The 23,595-nt window shown below is 51.2% G+C and overlaps 1 protein-coding gene across 6 annotated transcripts in view; it reads left to right on the top strand.

Moving 5' to 3' along the window:
* Window positions 1-23,595, top strand: part of GRAMD1B (GRAM domain containing 1B) — a 180,088-nt gene that overhangs the window by 135,009 nt on the left and 21,484 nt on the right. For 5 of the 6 annotated variants that reach the window (XM_090026803.1, XM_090026805.1, XM_090026806.1 and 2 more), the window contains 5 exons: window positions 6,307-6,327; window positions 18,839-18,923; window positions 20,549-20,652; window positions 20,802-20,897; window positions 21,323-21,403. In XM_090026803.1, coding sequence (XP_089882929.1) covers window positions 6,307-6,327; window positions 18,839-18,923; window positions 20,549-20,652; window positions 20,802-20,897; window positions 21,323-21,403 — 387 coding nt within the window. The remainder of the gene's footprint in view (window positions 1-6,306; window positions 6,328-18,838; window positions 18,924-20,548; window positions 20,653-20,801; window positions 20,898-21,322; window positions 21,404-23,595) is intronic. The other variant, XM_090026804.1, reaches the window with a different exon arrangement.

Here is a 23,595-nt window from a genome sequence, read left to right as displayed (position 1 = left end):
CTTTCTCCTCTTCCCACTTAGTAGCTCTTAGAAATCTGAGACCTGTCAGTGTGCCTGTGTTGTTTCAACACCACTTTTATAACTGGACGCCTGCCCTTTCTGTAGTAAGGAATTCATGGTCATTGATCGCGATCTGGCTGGACCCCGAGTGTTTTCTGGTGTGGCATGAATATTAAACATCTATGACCTCAAATGAACCCAGCTAAACCCCTGAGAAAAGACCTACTCCCTAAGGACCCCTCAGAATTCATGGGCTCACTGTGAAAAGTTTTAAATGAAAGATGTCCCTCTGGATAGGAAGCCAGCTCCCAATGAGGGGTGTATTTTAGGGTTGATTTCAGTGCATTCAAACAAGAGCTCTTAAGTCAGCCTTAGGATCTTAAAATCAAAAGGTAGAAGGTGGAGGGATAAAGCATGAAGCCGCTGATGTTTCCAAGTACGTGCGAGCGAGGTTTAAAGCTGAAATAGCTTAGCTGGCATAGGGCAGAGGTGGGCAACCCGTGGTACAAATGCCACAAGTAGCACAGGCAGCCTCTGTGTGGACAGGCTGCATGGTGGCAGATGGGCCAGGGAGCAGAAAGCGTAGCAGCAGATTGGGCAGGGAAAAGGGACTGGGTAGCTCTTGGGGAGGGTGCAAAGCTAATTTATGGCACACTTACAAAAAGTTTGGCTCCCACTGGTGTGGGGTCCCATAGAGGTAATGTTCTGGCTATTCCCCAGCAGAGATCTTGGCTCCCAACTTCCAGTTAGCGTACAGTGAAGCCACTGGCCTTATTCTGCTGTTCTGCTTGTTCGTGATGCAAAATATGGCTCGGTCTTTCTTGATTGATCCCTGTTCGGTCCATATTTTCCCCGAGGCTTACGACTCAAGATGGTACAAATTGGGATTATGGGGACTGGCGTTACAGGGCAAGAATGAGAAGCACTCTTTGGGGAGCCCAGGTACTGAATTGCTACGCGAGGCTTGTTGGTAGGGCCAGCGGAGATGGTGGAGGGATGTGTTAAGCTGAAGGCACATTGGCGGAGCGGTGTGGAGGCTCAGCACCGAATGGCAAGCAGCTCTCTAGGGCAGGGGAGCCGCACAGCAATGAAGAGCCATGTGGGGCTGGTTTGCTCCACTAGCGGTGAACCTTTGGCTTTCATGAGAAGTCAAGGCTTTAGAAGCGATAGAGCAAACAGCAGTGAGACAAACCTCTGATGAGCACGGAAATCAGGAGGGTAAAGGGAGGTGGCTTCGGGTGGGGAGGAGGGTTACAAGCCCATCCCCTGAGGACAGCCAGCCGTGGCTCCGTGCCGTGTGCCCTTTTTTGGTTTTTTTGCATCACGCTGTGCTGAGGGCGAGCTGCCTGGGATGCACTGGCGTAAAGACTGACTCCCCTGCAGCCCGTCAGAGTCGGTTCCTCTTGCAGGCACGGCACGGAGAGAGGAATCCCAGGGTTAGTGAATGTGGCAGGCTGAATTCTTCCCTCGCGGCAGGGTGGGAATCGCATACAAGAGCAGCCAGGCCGAGGAGGAAGAAATCCCTGTTTCCTCTCTCACCCCCTTGCCTTGGGCATTTTTTTCCCTCTGCAAGCAGAAAAAAAATGGGCTGCTACTTCAGCCATAACCAGCTCATGTTGGTGAGACAAGAATGCCTGAGCCCATGAGTTTGACACCATTTATACCACTGCCAGCAGCTTTCCCTGGAGTCGCACTTCCCCTCTTTTGTCTGCTTTTTGTGCTAATTGTCATGACCCCGTTTTGCCATCAGAGGGAGCCACTATACCTGGAGTTTTAAGCATCCAAGTAATATTGAATGCTTTAATAATTCCTGTTAGGGAGCTTTGTTTCTATTCCCCCCCACCGCTGTCAGGTGAAACAGAGACCCGCCAGCACAGCGGAGAAACATCCTGCCCTATCTCGGGCTTTGGTTGGCAGCCAGCTAGCCGCGACCACAGCAGCTATTGCTTTGCTACTAAAGCCGAACTGCATGTTTTTTGCTTTTGATCCTTACACCGAGTCCCCTCCCTGTCCCCTAGAGCCTGTAGATCCTCTTGTGATGAGTCTGAATGCTGAGGATGAATCGGTCTATATTTATTTATTAGGTTTATAGGAAAGATGAGCTTTGCCACGTGGCCTACAGGTTGGAGCTGTTTTGCACCTGAATGGGGAATAGGAGCAAATTCTGTAGCTTCCCAGGAGTAAGATGGCTTTTTAACCCCCCTGAACACTTTAGTGGTGCAAACAAAGATTTCCCAAAGTCCAGCCTGGCGGTGGAGGGTCAGCTCTTGGTAACTGGCTGGGGAGAACAGGACCCAGTGGTTAGACTGGGGTTCAGGAGGCTGGGCTTCTGGTCCCAGCTCATTTTATAACCTCAGACAGGCATTTAACCTGTGTACCTCAGTTCCCCCAGCTGTAAAATGAGAAGAAAGGTGCGGCCATGCCCAAATGTTTTGCATACTGTGGAGGCATTAGCATAGATGACCAAAGTGTTTCTCCTCCCATTAAAGTCAATGGCGAAAGCCTTTGGTGAGTTTATTGGGAGCAGGATAGGCCTGGCCGAAGCAGCCAGCAACCGAAATTACATACACATGCTGCATGAGCCACTGCTGTAGTGTAACCTGGAGTCTCCCAAGGCAGAGATGCCATTATGCACAAGATGGTTGCTAGCGCCAGCAGGTGCTTGTTAAGCAGAGAGATCCAGCAGCACATTAATCAAAGGCTCAGCAAAGAGCCCAACTTTCCTCCCCCGGCATCACTGCCTGGCTGCGGGAGATGAGTAACTGTGTGCAATGATATCCCTGGCATCTGCTTCTCTATGCCCAGTAGCGTTGTGTCCGTGGCACCTCTCATCAGCCTGTGTGTGACTGCTCCCCCCTGTTATTGCAGACACTGTTTATTTCCCTGTCGCCTTTCAGTTCTAATTTCTATGATTTCTTTTTCCAGTATGACAGACTTAACCTGATCAAAGTAAGAACGTGTTTCTTTCTTTTTCCCCCCACTTTAAACCCCCTGCTGATTCTTTCAGACTCTATCTTCCTTTATCCCGGCTCCCTCTGGCTCAGCAAAGAAAGTAAATGGACTAATTTGAAGGGAAAGCAAGGAGTTCGATCAATGTTATTGTTACCCAATCCCACCAGCAGTCATCTGTGAAGAAATGTGGAGCGGGATAGTGGGACCCGTCTCTGACCCCTGTTGCTCTTGTGCTAGAAGGAAGCGATCCCCAGGCCGCTTAGGCCACAAAGGCCATCCTCCTCCTAACTCTGACTTGCATCTTTACTGCTTAACTTAACTTCACTGTGTGTTCAGTAGTCTCTTGGCTTTCTCTTGTAAAACTTCGGGGAACAGACCTATATCAGAAGATAGGAGTCTGGGAAGCACCGAGAGGCTTAGGGCAATTGGGTGGGGGTACAACATGCCTGAGGTCTCCCTGCAAGAGCCTTCACTGCTCCTGAAATCCCCTCTTATGCATGGAAACACATCCATGACTCACATCGAGCTCTGGCAGAAATAAAAGGGCCCTAGGAAATGAATCTCTCATGCAGGAATAAACACTCTAACCGGATGCACTCTCAATACACAAAGGTGAAGGAAATCAGTTAAACAGGGGGGTTGTGCATGACCACAGCAGGAAGAGCATGTGCCAGGGAGGTCACTGTGGCAGCTTGGGGCACGAGCGTGGCGGCTGACACCGAACGTCAGAAAACAAACCACCTGAGCGCAGGTTTCTCTGACAGCAAGGTGCCGCAGTTTTGCAGCAAAGGGGCCAAATCTCTGCTACAATGCACCGATGTTGCACATGTGATGTGTCTTTTCTCCCTCTGTTACTTTTGATTTGATTAGGGCTTTTATTTCTGGCATTTCTGTGTTCCGCCTTCTATCCAGAGATTGTTAGCGAGAGTAAAGAAATCCACAGGGGAACCACTGTACCCCAGCCACCGGATGATGAGCATGGGGTGGACGAGTGGTTGGATTAGTTCTCTTACTAGCATCGCTTCTCAGCCTCTTGCGGGCTCAGATCTAGTGAAATGAGCCACACAGCGCCCTTTCCTTGGGCTGCTTATAGACATGAGTGGCTTTTGGATGCAAGTTGCCTCCGGACATATAGCAGAGCACAAAGCCAGTCTTGGAGAGGGCTAGAGTTCAGAAGCGTGTGACCAGTCAGAGATCCTCTCTCAATGATTCAGTCAATGGTTCGGGAAGGTGTTTCAGTTCTGTGATTCATTTCCTTTTCCAAAGATCTGGTGGGCAGCCCACTGGGAGCTCTTTGCACGTGGCTCCCGTGCTCTCCGGAGGGTGGCATTGCACCCCATGTGTTTCTGAGTTGTTTTTCACGGAGGCTAGTGCAGGCAGTCGAGTGTGCACTGCTGTCAAGAGCAGCCAAGGTTGCATGAGGTCTCTGCGAAGGGTTGGTTTTGGGACCGATGTCTTGGTGCCGATTTAGTTCTCCACCTCACTGACATGCCCCAGGGAGTTTGTTTTCTGGAGCATATTGCCTCTGGTTTTCTACCAAAGCAACTTGAGGACTCTGACACTGATGCTAACTTTTCATGGAAATGGGAGCAGAGCATTTTGGGAGGCCTCAGTCAAGCGCGATGATTGATTGTTGAGTTACAGTATGAAAAACTTACCGTTTGGGTCCAAGCCACAGTTCAGGCTTCACCATCACTTCCAGGTCGAGAGCTATGAACCCAGCACACTGCTGATATCATGAACGTATGTTGCAGAATGGGCCATGCGTGTGTTAATGCCGTGGCTCCTGTTCGTCCCCAGCCTGGGGCAGATTAGGACAGATGACACTTTATGCAACCTGCCCTGGGAGCAGCGGGAACTCGAAGCAGAACCGTGCCCTGAAATCCCTGGTACAGGAGCTTTCCTGTGCCGAGGCGTAGGTAAATAAATCCTGTTCTTGATGCCTAGACATGGGCAAAGTGTCCCAACAAGGAACAATCGGGCGGGGGGTGTAATTTAGAAGCGGTGCTGACTGGTGGAGACAGCGCAGGGTTGGAGCAGCAGCCCTGTGCTTTCCAATTGCCGGCACTCGCTGTCTTTAGTAACGGGCTGTATGCGCACGCAGCAGGGTCCCGTCTCCCGCAGCCCCGTACTCCTGCGAGCAGCGCAGGTGCAGTCAGCCTGTTTGTGTGAACAAGCACGGCTCGTGCGTGTTTCAAAGTCAGCTCTTTTATGCCCTCTTTTGCCTCACAAGTAACATTTTCCCCATTTCCCTTTACCAGGGAGACCAAGGGCCTGGGACTTGCCTGAAGGTCGTAGGTCAAGTCCCTTCCCAAAGAGGGCTACAGGAGGGCCCAGATCACTGATCCCCAGGCCCCAGGCTTATCCGCTAGGCCCACTTGTCCCCTGCCTCATTTTCTCCTCTGTAAACTGGAGCAATAATCCTTGCCCATGGCTCTGGAGGACTGGTAACGTTGTTCAGCATTTGAACAATGGAAAGTGGCACCTAAGTTTCTGCAGCCTCACCCGGTGTCCCTGCAGCAGGCGGAAATGCAAAACAGATTGCCTTCCAGCCACCCCCTGCAGTCAGAGCTCACCCCCGGCTCACTGTTGGCAAGTGCGACTTTGCAAGCCGAACTGCCTTTTCCACATGCTCCAATGTGACAAGGGGCCCAGGCTCCCCGAACAATGTGAAGTGGATAAATGAAAGTCACACACATGGGTGCTGCCAAGTGCCTCACACTGCACACCTTTCACTGAAAACTGCAGCATCCGCTTTATCTGGCTCAGGTGCTTGCTTCCATGAATATTCCCTCTCTCTCTCTGTTACCTTTGAAGGATGTCTCTGAAGCCCATTGCAAGTGGTTCAAATGAAACAGCCCTTCCCTCACCTGGCAGTTTCTCCAGGGTTTATTTGGAAAGAACACATTGTGGGTTTTAGGGCCAAGCCAGCAGGCCTGTGCAGAAATGAAGCTTGTACTAAAAATGGATGGTGATTTGGTGAATTAGCTTTTGCGTTGCTAGTGAGCGCTGCTGTTCTGCAGAAATGGGGGGGGGGGTGTCTGTGTCTGTGTGTGTGTGTCTGTGTCTGTGTGTGTGTGTCTGTGGCAGTGGATAAGCCTCAGTTGCTTCCTATTACAGCCACATACTTCTGGGCTGGTTCTTCAGCCAGATAACTGGGAGTAAACACTGTAGACTGCTCTGAAACCCATCAAAATATTTTCTCTTTAATCTCACTTTCTGCTGATTCGATATACATGCCAGATTGGTCCTGGTTTGCCTGTCTCCCTGCCTGTCTCTTTCTCGCTCTCTTTCTGTCTTTGGTACTAAGATCTCTGTGCTAACTAATGCTTCTCTTTTATTTTGTCCTTACAGAAAAGCCAGAGTTGGTATAATGTAAGTACTCCCGTTTCTCTTGTCCCTTGGTGCATGTGGGGGCTGGGGAGGTGAGGGTGCAGAGGGGCTTTGCAGTAGCACTGGGGCATGTGGAGCATTTCCAAAACAGGCGGGGGACTGGCTCCGGGCTGACAAAGCCGGACAGGCCTCCCCCCGGGGGAGAGAGCGCAGATTGGGGCAGGGCCCAAGGATGCCGCGTCCTCTCAATCACACCTGCTGCGTTCTTCACACCCTGCTTCCCCTCGGATCCCAGTGGGAGAAAGCTGAGCTTGGAGCCTCCAGGGCGCAAAAATGTCCGTGTCCGTTGTGGCGTGAGGGGCAGTCTCTTTCCCAGAGAGCTCACAGAAAGGCAGGCCACCATTCGTCGGTCTTGCTGCTGGTTTTCCCTTTGCAAGCTTGAGTGGCCGCGTCCGCAGGCATAAAGCTTAGCCTGCAAATTTTCCACGAGCAACAAAGCGGCAGCTTTGCACAGCGGAACTGCTCCCCACCTCCTCCAGTGCTTGGCAGTAGGGACCAGCAGTGCTGTGGCTATGCAGGCAAATGCAGCAGCAGGGAGCCAGCCCCCAGCAGTCACTCCCACTTACTCGCAGCCTCAGACTTTAGCAGCAGTGATGCTGAAGGGGGGTGATTTTAGCCAGGATGCGAAGGGCTAATGTGCCAGTGCCGCAGGCTTGTTGAGCCAGTCATTTGTATGGGGTAATTGCACTGAACTCTGTTGATCAAAAGCGGCAGAATGATGCCAAGAATATTTTCTTCTGTATCTTTTACCTTGCTGCACATCAGCTTCTTACACTTAACACTTCATTCGAAGGGCGGTGCCATTCCAGCTTGCACTGGATTCACTGTCTTTCCTCAAAGCGGATCTGTATGGACATAGAGTTTCTTTTGTGGTTGCGGGGTGGAAGACGTACACATTTTTGTTAGGGACTGGCAGGTTTTAGGGATGAGGCCTTTGTTATCCTGTGACAGGTCTTCCTAGTTTGGGAAGTCTCTCAGGCATCTGCGGTGCAATCAGGAGGGATGGTTGCATTATGGGTGAGCACACCCATGCCATAGCTACCTTGGGGACTAAAAGCTGGCACAGGGCGTGCAAGCTAGGCAGGGACTGTAAGTAGTTGGGTGGCCAGCTGGTGAGGAAGACTCTGCTGCTGTGGCATCGCTGCTGTTGGTGCCCAAGGTAGCTGGGTGAAAGCCGCAGTCTCAGCAGAGAGGCCAAGAATTCCCTTTCATGCCAAGGCTGTCTCCCTAGGTTGGGCTCTTGCTCAAGTGTTTGACTTTGTGGGCTGCTGGATTTACTGTGACCTTTCTTTGTATAAACAGTGGACTTCAAAGCCAGATTTTCCAGAGAATTCAGCTCACCTTTCATCAACACGCAGATGAAGCGCGCAGTGCTGACCTGCTCCCATATCAAACAGCAGCAGGTACTGGGAGCTGAGCACTTTTGAAAATCTTGCCCTTGAACTCTAGCCCAGTGGATAATAGTGCCTTTCACAAGCCCAGGAAATGATCATGATGTGAATGAGTCACTGGACAGTTGGCCTTGTAGGTACATCTAAGATTGTTGCCTAACAAGGATTAAAGTCACATTCCTTATCTTATATATTGATCCATCAATGTAGAGTTCTCGGCATCTACAGGGTACATTAATAGGGAAGGCTGGTTGAAATCCCAGACGGACTGGTTAAAGTACCCACTTCTTTCTGTGAAGAGGTAGGCCCTGTCCTGTTCTTCCTTTCTGTGTGATCTGACCTGACATGAAAGCACCCGGTAGGGTAGTATCAAGGCTGAAGCATCTTCAGACTATGAGATTTTTTTTCTAGGGAAGAGAAGTTTCTTCTGGTTCCCCATGGTCTAAACTCTCATGCTCTGACTCAAAGTTGATATTGGCCTAGGAGTTTTCCTCCATTTAGTAGCCTGTCCCTATTTAGGAAGGCACTTAAGTACGCACATAAATGGTTTTCTGACAACTGATAGAGAATAGAAATGAATGCTGTGCTGAAATGGGACATCATAAGCTCCTAGTCCTCTGGTCTGGACTAGATGCTAAGTCAGCTATGACAAATCCATGTTGATTTGCTTTTGTAGCTCCTCATAATCAGGCTCTCCAGGCTACCAGCCCCCACAAAAGGTGAAGAGGGTCTTTCCCTACTTTCCCATTAACGTGTTGGCCATCCAGAATTAAGATGAAAAACAAATACCATCCCATCCCGTCCCCCCAAAAAACTGAAAATACAGGGTGATATCCATATGTGGCTCTAAGTGATCCTGCTAGGGCTTCCTCTGCCACCACCTCCTCCTGCTCTTTCCCTTGGGTATCTCTAGGGTCATGTTATCCTCTACCTGAATTTGGTTACCCCTCGCTGCAGGGTGCTGGTTGAATATTGGCATCCATTCAGGCAGGCCTTGAACCTTCGAGACGGAGCGTCCATCTGGTATCCATGATGGGTAGCCCTGATGGACCCAAAGTGAGGTGGCTTAGGACATGTCTGCTGGAGAAACCAGAGCCTAGCCTTTGAGGCGGTCATTACAAGGACGAGCCTGGTGGTAGCCAAGTGCCCATGTCCAACAGCTCCCATGTGTTGAGTTCTGTACACCCTGCCCTACAGCTCTAGCATGATCCATGTGAAGTAGTCACAGAGAAGAGACTGTGGACTGTGTTACATTCAACAGATATCAACATGCAGGTCTTCTACTCTTTATGCTGCACCTCTCTCCTCTTGGTATCTCAGGATGTATTTATATGGCAATCCAGATGTGTGGTTGCAGCTCATCTTAGGCTTGCCCCTTGCTAGCTTTCATGTATCTAGTTCAAGTGCTGACAGCCATGACAGCACAGACTTCAGTGCTGGCCACACAGAGCCTAAACTTAGGTCAGTACTGGGTGCCCGAAATCCATGTTGCCACACGTGCCCTGCTGTCATGATGCAAGCTGGTTAGTCTGGGCTGCCTGGGGTATGCCAAAAATGCAGTCTGGATTGCAGTGTGGACAAACCTGAAGAGGCTGGAACTTGCTTTTTGCTCATGTCCGGAGAAACGAGCAGGTCTTTTCTACCCTCCTCCACTAACTCAGCCCACGTGTCTGGCTTTGCAATTCTATACCTTCTAAGCCCGTTGTCTCTCTAAAACCAAATTCTTTTGCTGATGATTTGAGGTCTTAAATGAGTTGTTTCAAAATGGCAACTCTTTGTGCCGGGGTGGAACATAGACCACGGCAACTTCAGTGTGGACGAGAACATGGTGTAATGAGCGTAGACAGGCAGGGGAAGTAGCAGAGGCAGTGACTAAACTCCCTTTGACTCTGTTGGCCATAGGTATGGCACCAGTATGATAGGAGCTGGGCAGAAGCAAGGCCAGGAGCGATCTAGATAAGTCCCTCTGGGAAGTGGTGAGAGCGTGGGGAGAGGCAGGATGGACAAGCAGGGCGCGAGCGAGCATAGATGGGAGTCAGTAAGGAAGGCAGGGGGTGGTGTGAAGTATTCAGAGCAGACAGACATGCACAGAGAAGTTGAGTTACCTAGAGATGGACACAGAGAGAAGGCAGCCAGGAAGATTCGTAACTCCAGATATGAAGAAACCATTGACTGTAGCTGCGTTTTAGTCGAGAGCTGCTTGTATCTGTGGCTGCTGGGAGCCGTCCCTGCTTCATGGTGCTTTGAGGTGGTCTGCTTCTATGGTTCTCTTGTGTTTTGGTGCCCGCTCTATCTTATCTTTCTGTTCTCTTGTTTTTCCTCCATATATTTTCAGCATGAGAGACAGCACATCCGGAGAGTAAGCACTGGCTGTATTCTTTGTGGTTTTATTTCTTTTCCTCATTTTCCTTTCTCCGCTTTGTTCTAGCCCATAGAACCATTCTGGCCAGATAAAAGCAGCCCTTTGGAAATAGGGTTGGGCTACCCAAGCCCCAGGGAGAGAGACAATAGTGCTGTCATTGTCAGAAATGTCCTACTGCATTGGATTTCCCCCCCTGTAGAGCCACACGTCCTGCCAGGATTCTCCAGTGCTGACGACAGCCAGACACTTCCCCTTCCCATCCCTACTGGAAGAGACTCTTAAAGGAGAGTCCCTCTCCTTTGATGGTGTAGACAGCCCACCTTTGAGCTGGCTTGCAATTTAGCTACCACAGGGTAGAGTCTTTAAATCCACGTGCGCATGCGCAAGCACATATGCACGTGCAGCGCACCTGTTCCTACCACATGCACATTCACTTGTGGATCAGGATTATCATTGCACCTAGGAGGCACAGTCACGGCCAGGTGCTACACAAACATGAGCCAAACAGAGTCCCAGCCTCAGTCCTATACTCCAGCTGCCTGTTGAAATATTAGCCTCAGCTGTGAAGGGAACAGCTCTATTTCTGCTGCTTTTAACTGGTTTTCTTACATTTACCCCACTTGACCCTTTGTCTCCTTTAAAGTAGACTTCCTCCTATATCCCATTTTCTCTCTTCTAAGACATTAGCAACCTCCAGCTGTGAATATTTGCTTTGATCGCTGTTCCTTTGCCTCTAAGCACATGCTCTGGTTGGATCCACCCATGCTTTCCCAACCAGCTCGATGGGGCGGGAAGGTGTTTAGAGTTTGTGAAGTTGTAGGCACCAAACTCAAATAATAGACATGTCTTTTTCCTCCATCCTAAGGGACCTTCCCTTCTCCTCTGTCCCCCAAAACAGGCAGGTGCCCAGTCAGTGAATTAAGATAATGATGCCAGTTCAGGTTCAGTTCAAGTCTCCTCCTTGTGGGCTGGTTTTAGCAGTTTAAGTAGCCTGGCATCTACAGCTCCCAGCAACCTGTACTCTGTCGCTGCCTAAGACGTGCCCCTGCCTGACCCTGGCTTGGTGGGGCCACCCCTCTGTTACCAGCAGCTGTAGGAGGTCACATAGCCAGGAGACCGGCGCGGTGGCTAAACAACCTCTCCTGCATTGATGTGGATTAGGAATGGATGCCCATGCTTTGCTCACATCTTCTGGCTGGAGGAACGAGGATTGGCTGGTGGGGCTAAGTTCCCTGGCAGCGGAGAGAAAAAGTCCCCTGAGGCCTTCGCTGTGCTGTTAGTGAGGAACACCAGACCCAAACCTCTGGCTTGTTAAATTTGTAGGCTTAATGAATTACAATTCTATCCTTAAGTGCCAGTCAGCCATGCCTTAGGCTCTTGCAAGTCCATGTTAGCCCTTGGGCTGTACTCAGCGCCCCTGCTCTGGGCTTGCGTGTCTCCTTGATAAAAAAAGGGGAGGGTAGGATTAAGGATGACTGAGTTGAGGAGTTGCCTGTGCAGCCTTAAGCTGGCAGCCTGCTTCAGCACTGGGCTTCTGAGGTACAGGAGCTTGTCAGTGTGTGTGCACGGGCATGTGTGTGCATGCATGTGCACGCGTGTGTGTGTATCCCATACCCGCCAAGGCTGGGGAGAAGTGAAGGGTGACTCGGATCCAGGCACCAGGACGGTTGGCCAGGGGAGCTGGACTGTTACAGCCATCCCAGCTGATTTTCCTAATGAAGATGTAGCCTGCACTGTCAAGCGAGAGTGGTTTTGCTGGGATAGCTTAGGTAGGGTCCCTGGGCTAAGTAAGCTATAAAAGCAGAAAGAACCAGGTATTTGTTAATGCAGCTGTGCCTACACCGGGGCCTTATCAGAATACAAATGCTGTGAAAATTATGTCACCTAATTGGCATGGCTACAATGGCAACAGCTTTGAGCACACAGATCCTCCCTGAGGCACGGAGGAAAAGGAGCTTCTAGCACCCAGTTTTGGAGAACACAGAGAGCAATAATGGGCCGTTGATGCCCCACTATAAGAAAAAAAAGAGCGCTCAGACTTTCCTATATGCAGAGGAACACGCTGGCACTGTGGGAGGGTTCCCATATCTAGATATATCGATGTGCTTTTTCTCCTCCCGAGCCCCCACACATCCCTCATAATAGTTACGAGTAGTAATCACTTGCACGAGCTCACGGGCAGTGCACCTGGCAGCTCACCAGCTTGGGCTGCAGTTAAATAAAGAGGGTGGGAGAGGAGTCCCTGTTTTGGGCTATCCCATGCGTAAGTGCTGTGGCGGGCACGAGGAGTCGCCTTGCGGCTTTCTCTGCACTCTGGTACGCCTGGTTGGAGCCTTTGCCCTGATGTGCAATGCGGGTTGACTTGCCCACACCTCTTGCCTTGAAGAATGTTGTTTAGCAGCATGGTCTTGTGCAAACGGCATTGGAAAGGAAACCAGAACGTGGGGGAGGAGGGAGGAACGACAGGGATGGCCAGTCCCACATGGTCAAAAGTCATGAACAGGGCTCTGTAAACCACGAGCGATCTTTTTAATCATAGGAAATAGGGCAGCAATAGGAAATAGTGGATTTGGTTTTTAAGGCTTCAGGTTACATGTTTTCAAGCTTCTCTTTGCAAACACCAGGGCTGAAAATGATTTTAGTTACGCGAGAGGTGTCATTCTCCGGTAATAGCCTGACTCCTGGAGCAGAGTCTTTAAGGGAAAATAAGCAGCTAATATCACTCAAATGGCAAGCGCTAGCAGCAGTGGGAGAGCAGAAAGTGAAAGGGGGGAGGTCAGGAAGCAGGGACAGGTGCAAAGCCATGTGCAAGGCTGAACTTGGACAGTCAGGGTGCTAATCCCTACACAACAACGATGGGCATCAACCAGAGCGTGCAGACCCAGAATCGGACTTGTCCAGCATTCCTCGTTTGCATCTGGATTCCTGGTGCAGCCGGCCACGGGCTGACCCCAGCCGTGGGCTCAGGATGCAGTTTCAGTCCAAGATTGGCAGTCTAGGGGGGCAGGGTCTTAGTTTTGTTTTGGGCCACACTTGGCACAGAGCTTACCACGTGGGAAGAAGGTGGCCATGGGAATCCCCCACTTGGGAAGCATCCCAGAGGTCGTCTCCTGCCCTTCTTGCACCCCATGCATGGGGCCCTATTCCCTATTGGAGCTTGGAGCTTCCTGTTTGTATCCCCCAGACCTCATGGTCAGAGTGGGGACGCTGAGTGGCGCCAGGCTTCTGCTTTTTGTGTCTGCTTGACCATAAATCACTGGTGACCCGCCTCTCCTTAAGTAGGGTGCATGCCCTCAGGGTTAGTCACTGCCTGGTGCCGGAGAGTCGGGCCTTCTCCAGCATTTCCAGCTGCTGTGTGTAGCAAGTGCTGCTTCTGTAAATGGCCTCCGATGTGCAGAGAAAGACAGAGAGAGTGAAGGGGATGCAGCAGAGCTGAATAGTCCTCTCTGGATCCCGGTGAGGGAAAAAGCTTAGAGAGGAGGGTGATGTCCTGCAAGAAAGAGAGCAAACAGCACTGAGTGGAGGGCCGTGCGAGACCCATGGGATCTGCAGGGCTACTCGGATCCCAAGGACGGCTACCCCGCATGGCTGTGCGCCCTCAGAGTTCGTTCTGTGCATACCTGCTTTCCTTTCCCTCTCTTCACCCCCCCATCCATGTTTGGCTTCGTTCTTCCTTATTTCTCCAACCTGCTTTCCCCTATCGCTCACCCCTAACCGTACATATGGGCAGCAGAGAAATCCAGACAAGCTATAAAACCAATTTACAATGAAAAAATCACCCACTACATCACTCAAATACCCACAGACACATTTCACTTCCCTGCGAGACTCCTGCTGAAGAGATTTGGTGGCAGCACAACTCCGCCCATTTGTCTTTATGAAGGCAAAGTCTGTGCCACAGACGGCGGCGGTAGGGGACACAACCCTGACAGAAGCCCTGCATTTGCAGTTCTCCATACAAATGCTGCACTCACACACAGGGGAGTATTCCCCACAACGGCTCCAGAGTCGACCTCTGCTGACAACTGAACGTGCAGCTTCTAGTCCCGTCTCACGCACAGCCACGCGTGCCTCCCCTCAACACCGCGCGCTACGTGATGAGCACAGCTCTCTCTCTCGGGCCTGGACAACTCCATCTGTGCCCTGTTCTGTGCAGAGATGTGTTCGGGATAGACCAAACCCTAGCACAATCAGTGCAGCGGTCCCAGGGAAGGACTGTTTTGGGGGAAGAGAAATCTTGGAGTGCAGGCGGAGGTTTGGTGGTGTATGCCTCACCCTAGAACAGCATGCCACAGTAAATGGTGGTGCAGTATTCAGGATTTCGGGGCTTGGATACACAAACCAGGAGTACAGATTGAGAGGTGGAAGGGATGAGAGTGGAAATCTCTCACTAGAGGAAGAGAGACTAGAACCACCTTTTTTAACCCAGACTGTGCTTCCAGCATGCCAAAAGGTAGCATAAGAGAGAGGAGGAAAGCGACCCCAGCTCTTGAAAAGACCAAAGGCCTTCCCCTTTCAAAAGAGAGGGAAACAATTTTGGGAGGCAGGAAAGTGCTGGCACAGGCAGCTTCCTAGCGTGGCAGCCTGAGCTACTGCCTCGGCAGCAGGCAGACGTGGTGCCCAAAGCCCCGTGCTCAAGGTGAGGCAGCAGTTCACTTAATGAAGACCCAGTCTCTTTTTGGGGGTGAATTGGCTGCTGCCAACCTGAGATTTTCCTGAGATATATTGCTGTTGTTTGAAAAGATTCATGCAGGCGTTCCTGCAAGGAAGTATGGGTGCGCACCTTGTTCACCAGCCAGTCATCATCACCTGTCGGCAGCGTCCAGAATTTGGGTTGCATCGGGTACTTTTGACATAACCTGCAGGCTGTGGGCATTGTCTGTTCCCTTCCTGGAGAAGTAGTGTGTGTCTGCACTCGCAATTTAATATGCATTAGCACATTTTAGTGAACATTAAAGCATCACAGAAAAAGTGCATTTTTGCTTATGTGCAATAAAATAGGCGAATGCGCCTTTTCCTGGTACCTCACAGTGGAGGTACTAAATGTAATCAGTATTACCTAAAGCGCATTAATGAACATGTAGATGCACCCACGTACTGCTAACACCCGGGCTGTGGGCACAGACACTCATGATCCTGTATTCAGAGTTTTCTTGCTACCCAAAGGCACGAATACTTTCTTAGAAACCACCTGACTTATTTGCTGTCTGCCCACTTGAAAATTGTTCACCGTTTCTGCCAGGAGATTCCTCCATTAACATGTTTGAGGAAAGCCCCGAGGGGCTGCAGACCCCAACCGAGCATTGCAGAGCTCATGCTGGAAACTTGTCTGGATTTAAGGATGGCAGCCAGGTCCCTTGTTGTTCAAGGGGGTAGCAACCCTAATTTCCTCGGGTACTCAGTATATCCATGGGGCACAGGGCAGGCCTTGGTTGTAGGAGTTGTCCGTTTCTGTCCCAAAGTCAGGTGAACCCTCCCTGCAGACTTGGAGAGAAACCTCACGGGCTTGAGCTCCCCCAGGATGGTTTCACTACTGAGGAATCCACCCTCTCCCCGATCTCCACCCCTCCCTCCTCCCCACGTCTCCAGTGCCATCCTGTCCCAGCTCCCTGTGTTTGTGCTAGAGTTAATGTTTACCATCACCACCCCTACGTGGCTCCTGCTATTGCTCCCTGCTGCTCCTGCTCTGCAGAAACAGACCCATCAGCCATGCTTGCAGGTTTAGGAAGTCATTTCTCGTCCAGCTCCAGCAAAACGTGCCATTCATTCAAGCGACCAGGGCCTCGCACTGCAGTTGCTTGCACCATTGTAGCCCGCTCTAGAGCGCGTAGGGGCAGGGGTTTCCATAAGGGAAGCCTCCCCGTTTGTGATGGCAGATGAGGCATCTTGCTTTCTCTCTTGTCGGCGCAGAGATACACCTGCATGCACACGAACTTCTGTTTCAGAGGGTCTGCGGTGTGAGAGATTACTGATTTAAATGAAAGTTGCCTGCTTGGCTTTTCTATCAGATGGTCACAGCCTCTGGTCATGAAATTAAGCTAGCATGCAAGCCTGGTTCCTCTGGCCCTGCAAAGTTGAGGCTTCGGGGGTGTACCTGTGCTCAGTTCTGTAGGGACTTGAATCTTTCCTCTTTTCCTGCCGTACCTATGTCCAGCTTCACAGGACCAGCATTGTAGCCGAACAGGAGCTGTGTTTTATGGGTTGCTTGCCTCTTTTTGCCTGTCTGCTTGCATGGGGACAGGTAAAGAAGGTGAAGGGGTGAGGGTGGATTCCAGAGAAAGGTCCATCCGATCTTCCTGAGGCTCTCAGACCGCTCCTGGGGCAGTGTCCGAAGGAAATCTTTGTCCTACTGCACTGGGGAGTGAATAAAGCCCACAAGGCACCCTAGTTTTTCTGAGATTGGAGGCATTTGGGGTAAGAGAGCCCCGGACCAGTCCAGCTGTTTGGGTCTCACGTTGCCGATTTCATCATCACTGGGCTCAACAGGCCAGTCTCTCCTTCTCCTTTCCCCTCCCCCAAACACGCACCGTCCAACAGTTTTCCATTACAGGAAACATCTGTTAGGAGGCAGGGCTGAGCCCGGGTTACTGTCGGGCATTGACCGACAGAATTACCCAGATACAGTAACTTAAAACATGTGCGAGTCATTTTGGTATCTCCCCACCCGCTCCTTCCATGAGAAAAATTAACAGAGCCCGAAGCTGCCTTTCAGAGCAGAAAGGGGATGGGAGCAGAGTGCCTGAGGCAGGCGCTGGCGAAACAAGAGTTCCCGCTGCTCCGATAAGCAGGCTAGGTCTGCACGCCGCTTGCTGTGCAATGCAGCTCCGGAGCCGAAACTAGCCCGGTGCGGTCCTGCAAATCCTGTGGTCCTACGGATTGGGACGGGACAAGTCATCCGTCGTCCTGGGCAGCCCTGGAATTTGGGCCTGGATTTGTGAGCTCCCAACAAGCTCCTGCTCTGGACCGGTCGGGCGCTTTTGGGATCCCCGCAGTGACAGGTCAGCAAGAGCGAAGCGGCGAGAAGCCACAGGCGCCCAGGGAGCACTGACCGATAAGCTTCCCCTCATGAGCCCCTTCTTCCAAGTCTCCTGGAGAGCTGCAGGGGCTGCTGGGGCAGAACAGCTGGATGTCAGACGAGAAGGGGAAGCCACGCGTCTCTCTACCAGGCTGCTGTTCTTGTGTCTGTCTGCTTTGAAGCTGAGCAAGAGCAAGTGACAGTGTGAACAGGAGACGGGAAGGGTTGGAGCGTGTGAAGGGACTAAGCGAGTGCTAAGGAGGTGCAATGGATTCCTTGCTGCAATGCGGGGTGCTCTGGAGCCTGAATCTGGAGCAAGACAACCAGAGGCTGCTGCAGTACTTGGGGAGGCTGCAGGACCTGGCCCAGCGACATGTCAGCCCATGGTCAGAAGAAATTCCAGCTGTGAGTGTCTCAACTGAGCAATTTATCAGGGTAGCAGAAGCTTTTGTGCCACCTCTTCCTGTCACTTAGATCCCCCAGCTGCAGGGAAGACTTGAGAGAGTCCAGTTGTCTAGTATGGGGCTTCCCAAAGCCAGACCCTAGCTCATAGCCTCGCTGCCTGCAGGGGAGGGACGTCCCAATCCAGATCCAAAGTCAGTTCAGTCTCTACAGTGGGCTGGACCCAGGTGTCAGACCTGTCTGTAGTCCCATTATGAAATTCTGGGCCTGAACCCAGCTGGGCGCACCTCTAAATAGGACCCAGGCACAGGGGCTGGGACCGACACTTCGGTGAGTGAATTCCCGCTGCACACGCCTGCCATTCTGAGTCCGGGACACTCTCAAAATGCTCTGCCTTCGAGCCTACAGGGATCAGTTAGCATGTCTCTAATGGTCTGTGCACCAGTATTAAGAAATCAGTCATTAAACTGTGGGGGCTAAGTAGGGTGCAGCTAACCGCAGGGAGGTAGCTCCCAGAGGAAGAAAGCGGGGATGCTTTTTTGTGATTTTTCCATGTCTCCTTCCAGTCCTAGACTTTGTGGCCAGTAATGTCCCTGCCTCCCTCTCTCTCTCCCTGCCCACCCATGTTCCTCTAGAAAGAGATGTCTTCAGGGGTTTCATAGATTGCAAGGCTGGAAGGGACCTCAGAAGATCATCGGGTCCTGCAGGTCTGTTGGATTGACTGGAAGGTCTTTGTGTGTCTCTGATTCTGGGGACATATATTGTCCTGCTAGGAAAGGGAGAGGAGGGAATCAGCGTGTACTCCAGGTCATCCTCCCTCTACTTACAGGAGACAGGTGCAGATGCCGACAAGCTGCATCTCTGCTCTGTCTCCATACGAAGCTCCAAGCCAGCCCCACGTGCAGGGAGGGCTCGGCTCTTCCAGGGGGCCAGCCTTGTGGAGCATGTGAGAGACTTTGTCTGGCTAGCATTACAAAGCTGAGGAAAGTCGTGTTAATGCTTAGTAAATAGCAGAGACAAGCCAGCTCCTGCTGTCAGTGGCAAAACTCCCAGGGATCACCCTTGCTGGGTCTAGGATTCAGCGCAGTAATTTCCACTTCTCTGACAAGTCAGGTTCTCTTCCTCCTCTGTTCCCATTTCCTATGCAGTTAGTAAAGGGCGCCCCGAATTTTACCCCGTGTGCATCAGGTTGGAAAGCAAGTCCTGGTCTCACGCATGGTAAGCACTTGTAGTCCCTGCCCTCCCTCTGCCACAACGCCCATGTCTTTCTCCTCCTGCCCCAGCCCCTGCCTCTCTCATTAACAGGCGCTCTCTTGTTTGCAGGTGTTGAGTCCAACGTATAAACAGCGGAACGAAGACTTCAGGAAACTCTTCAAACAGCTTCCCGACACTGAGCGCCTCATAGTCGGTAAGGCCAGTGGGACCTCTGTCAGCCCCTTTGCTTCCTGTTGCGCTGCATCCTGCTGTGCCGCAGGAAGATGCTCCAGGAGGACGCCCAAGAGCAGGTGGATCTCTGGGCAGAGATCACCCCCAAAGAGCAAGCCCTTTAATTGCCTCTTGTGCACGCACAACCAGGTCCTCAGCTGGGGCAAGTCAGCTTAATTTTGCACTCTTCAGTAGAGCGGTGCTGGTTCACGCTAACTGAGAATCTGGCCTCTAATACCTCCTCCGCTCTTCCTCCTGGGTTTGTCAGGTGAGGCGGGGAGCACGGTAGCTGAGCTTGTGGCTGCTAACTCTTCCCTTCCACATCACAGTCTTCATCTGCTGAAGGCATTTAATGAGAGATGGACAAAGTATAAATGAGCAGAGCGGTGCGTGGAAAGGAGGGCGATGAGAGGAACCGAGCCCAGTCTACAGTAGGCATGTGGGGAAGTTTCAGGTGCAGATGGCTCCAAACGGCAGAGTTCCTGTCCACCTTTGTGCTTCCCCAGACCTGGCAAGCTGCTCAGGTCTTTTCCGTGCTTGCTTTGGGTCCCACACCTCTGTGTTGCAGCATCGCCCCATCTCCAGCCTCTCTGCAGGTACCTTGTGCTCCTGGTTAATAGCAGCTCCCCAGTCCCCGGCCAGACAAAACAACAGCCTTGCAGTGATTTAACTGCTGCCTTCTGCAGACCAGCCCTCCACCTCGTACCTCTCGGGAGTGAGGATCTGATAGCTGCTGATAATTCTCTGAACGCAGGGAGAAGAGCTGTTTGGGATGGTCGGTGGGGCTGCGGGAGGTACACAGATGACAGCAGTGAGTATGGAAAGGAAGAGAGAGGCTAAAATTGTGGACGTATTTCCTGAGGCACTACCAAATGGCCACTCAGCCGGCTGCCGGGAACCACCCCCCGTGCCAGGTGGGGAAGGACGGGTGGTCTTACTGGCAGCTTGGGAGCCTCAGTTATGTTCCTGGCTCTGCAGTGCAACCAAGGCACTTCTCCTCGTGGAGCATCTCCCCTTATACATAGATTCGCTGGTCTATTTAAATTAAAAACTCTGGAGCTGAGGGCTAATTCTAGCATGTCCACTGTGCTGCACGCTGTACAATCTCAATTTGGGCTCGTAGGGGTACCACAATACAAATACCAGCAGGTTCAGGTGTATGATCACCTCTAGCGTGTTTGCAGCCCTGAGTTGGTCGGTCTTCAGGAGATGGCTTGGGTATTGGCTCTGGGATTTTTCAGGTCCTTACTCTTCTACTGGTGCACTGCCAGACCTCGCTCGAGCTGGTACATGGCCGGGGTCTGGTTCTCGATGGTTAGTTCTGGCCTGTGTATGGTGGTGGTTTCCTGTGATTCTGGCTCTATTGCTGATGCTCTCCTTTGCCCGGTATTACCTTTTTTGTGAGTTGTGAGGCTTAATTTGATTGCCACTTCAAGCTGCAGCTTGGTGTTGCTGGGATTACTGATTCTGGCATGTGCCTGGTTTAAGTGTACTTTCTGACTCTGCTTTGTGCCTGGGTTTGGCACAACCAGGCTCTAATGTGCCCGCCTGTCCCAGCAAGATACCTGCTGGCCTACCCTTTGCTAATCTTCTGCTCTCTGTCTACAGATTACTCGTGCGCGCTTCAAAGAGACATTCTCCTGCAGGGCCGACTCTACCTCTCCGAAAACTGGATCTGCTTCTACAGCAACATCTTCCGCTGGGAAACACTGGTAAAGACGCTTTCACTGTTTTGTCAGTCTAGTGCTTTTTGGGGCTGTCTTAGAAGCATTTTGAGCTTGATTTACTCATAAACTTGTTCCTTTCTCTGCTCTCTCCTTCCTTTCACCCTCTTTCCCGTTCTTCACACCTCTCGTTGCAGTTGACTGTCCGTTTGAAGGATATCTGTTCGATGACCAAGGAAAAAACAGCACGGCTTATTCCTAATGCTATCCAAGTTTGCACTGACACTGAAAAGGTATGTCCCAGACCCCTGTGCTCCTGGCTTATGGCACCTGTGGCCTGGTGGGAAGTGCATAAGGGAAGGGGGGGCGATGGTATGTAATGAGTAGGGGTGAGTCCGGAGCAGGGTTAGCACACGTGGCCAGTGGGGCAGGAGATGGTCCTGACCTAAGGGGCTGATGAAAGGTCTGTAAACCCTTAGATTGCTATATCACATCCAGAGATTGCCGAGTTGCTGGTTAGCATCACTTCCTCTCACATGCTTGCTGGGGCTTAAAGGCACTATGGTGTTCCTCCATTCCCACTCAGAAGCTCACCTCCTTTGCTTATAATGGGCTTATAATTCTCCACCCGCTCAGCCTGTGAAATGCTTTGACCGGGCTCCTCTCCCTTTTGGCTGGACTCTTCTGAAAGGATCTCTCTCTTTCTCTTTCTGTCCAGCACTTTTTCACTTCCTTTGGTGCCCGAGACAGGACGTACATGATGATGTTCAGACTCTGGCAGAACGCTCTCCTTGACAAGGTAAAGAGACTCCAGGCACACAGGCAGCTGGGCCTCGTTATCAGAGGGGACAGCAGTGTTTTCGCCCAGCTCAGACCCTTGCAGAAATCCACAGCGCTTGTGGTTGAACTGTATCTATGAACCTGGAAAATCAGTAACTGCACGCTTGTGCAAATAAAACACATAACTGCATGGGTCCCGTTTCCCTTATGACTCACAAAATGACCTTTATGCATAGGCATATTTGCACACAGATTACATACCCCTCTTTAAATGGCATGTTCTGCCTCTTTTACCACATCTTGGATGGAAATGAATGAGCTGCCTTGTAGTAGTTGTCATAAAGTCCTCATGCCAGATGAGCTGCTCCAGAAGAAAACAGTTCCAAGTTGGTTTTAGAGGCAGGTGCGGGAGGGAGGAGACGGGGAAAGGGTGCGAGTCCTGGACAGCCCAGGCACACGTTGGAGCAATGAGGGGTGCAGGATGTGTTGGGTAGGGCTTGGACGAGTGGAGCTTCAAACCCACCAGACAGACGGAGCTGATTTGCAGCCTGGAGTGCCTCTGGCCTGATTAGCAGGCCGTGATGCTATAATGCACCATGTGCTTCTGTCCTCGTGGCTGGAGTGAGGGCTCCTGGATGGAAGTGCGAGCGCTTGGAGATGTGCTCTGCGGTGCCATCGGAGCTTCAGCTCACAGCCTACAAAGAGCATTAACTGGAGTAGCAGCAAAACGCCTTGATTTCAGGACAGGGCAGCATGCAGAACAGTAGCCTTGTACTGAGCTTGGTGTCACCACCACATGTTGCTATTTAAACAACCTTATTGACACGCATAGCGAAAATCTGTAGCCTTTGGTTTCAAGGCTTGAAACAAACAGGAACTGAGATTTGGAGCAGTGCAGACAGGAAATACTTGAAGTGCTCTTTCCCTGAATTCAGGGTCTAGGGCTGATGAGAACGAGGGAGGGAGAAGCCAGCCAGGTCCCTTTGATAAGACATCTGAATTTCATAGCATGTTGGAGAAGATGAACGTTTCCCTGGGTAAACATTTCCCGGTTGAGCCTTGACATATTCTGACTATTACTTTAACGCTATTAAACCCAAAGTTATCATGGCTTTTCCCATCTCATCTCAACCAGCGCCAACTGGGAAAAATCCAACCCTATCAGATCCAGAAAAGCTCATTGGATTTCCCCCTCCCATCTCCAATTACTGAGAAATTTTTGTGGTCCGTTATTTAATTTCTCTTCAGAAGCAGACCAGCCCTTTATTGTCCGCAAGAAATCAAAGTCACAAGTGCCCGGCCCCTTGCCTCAATAACTGGAAGATGTTGATCAGACCGTGACCACTGATCTTCCCAGCTGGGCTGGGCTTTCCAGAGGGACATTCCTGGTATTTTTTTGTTTCTCCTCCAAGCTTGCGAGGCATGGGATATTTGCACAATGACACCCGGGGAATCAGCCTCTTCGGCATAACTCTCGCTTTGTCTTCGATTTACAAAAATATTTCTGTCCCCTCAGGACTGGCTTTTAACATGATTCTCAGAGGCTTTCAGTTGTGGGCAGCCTCCATTAAGAGAGCAATGTAGCCTGATAAAAGACCCAGAAATCTTTTATAGCGTCCATGGGAGGCACATTAATGGGAGCAGCACTGGTAGCACGAGAGAAGAAAACGTACATGAAGGAGAGAAGCTTCCTAAAAGAGAAAACCTCTTATCAGCACGATTTATTTAATGGCTAGTGGTGCTTGATATAGAGCAGCACCTGAGATGATACCAAAGCAGGCAGGATGAAAACTGGGCTCCTAAACCAGGCTGGTCCCTGCTCAGGCTAGGAGTATGCCTGCTGCCGAGCTTCAGTCACCTAATGCCGTGTGCCAGGGTCAGTGGAGCAGTCAGTCAGTCTTGCAGCAACCAGGGGTAGTTGCTAGAGAGAGGCTGACAACCCTGAAGCAGAGGGCACTATGCCATGGGAAGCACACTGCACGAGCCCTCAAGGGAGGACACAACCCTCCCCTGACAGTGAAAGGCCTGGCTTTAAAACACAGCTATCCTAAGGGACAGCAGCACTGTAAGAAACTGCTTCACACTATAACATTTCAAAGCTGCGGAGAATGGCGAGAAGCCTCCACAGGGCCTGAGAAAGCTGTGGGTTTACTGAATGTCAGCAAGGCTTTTCCTGGGGTTGGGCACCTGTTGGTAGGCAGTGACAATTAA

This window comes from Crocodylus siamensis, chromosome 14, assembly GCF_052110815.1.
Source record: "Crocodylus siamensis isolate JL-2025a chromosome 14, ASM5211081v1, whole genome shotgun sequence".
In the NCBI taxonomy this organism is placed as follows: domain Eukaryota; kingdom Metazoa; phylum Chordata; order Crocodylia; family Crocodylidae; genus Crocodylus; species Crocodylus siamensis.
Note: the sequence above shows the minus strand (reverse complement) of the source record. Positions and strands in the feature narration are given on the sequence as shown.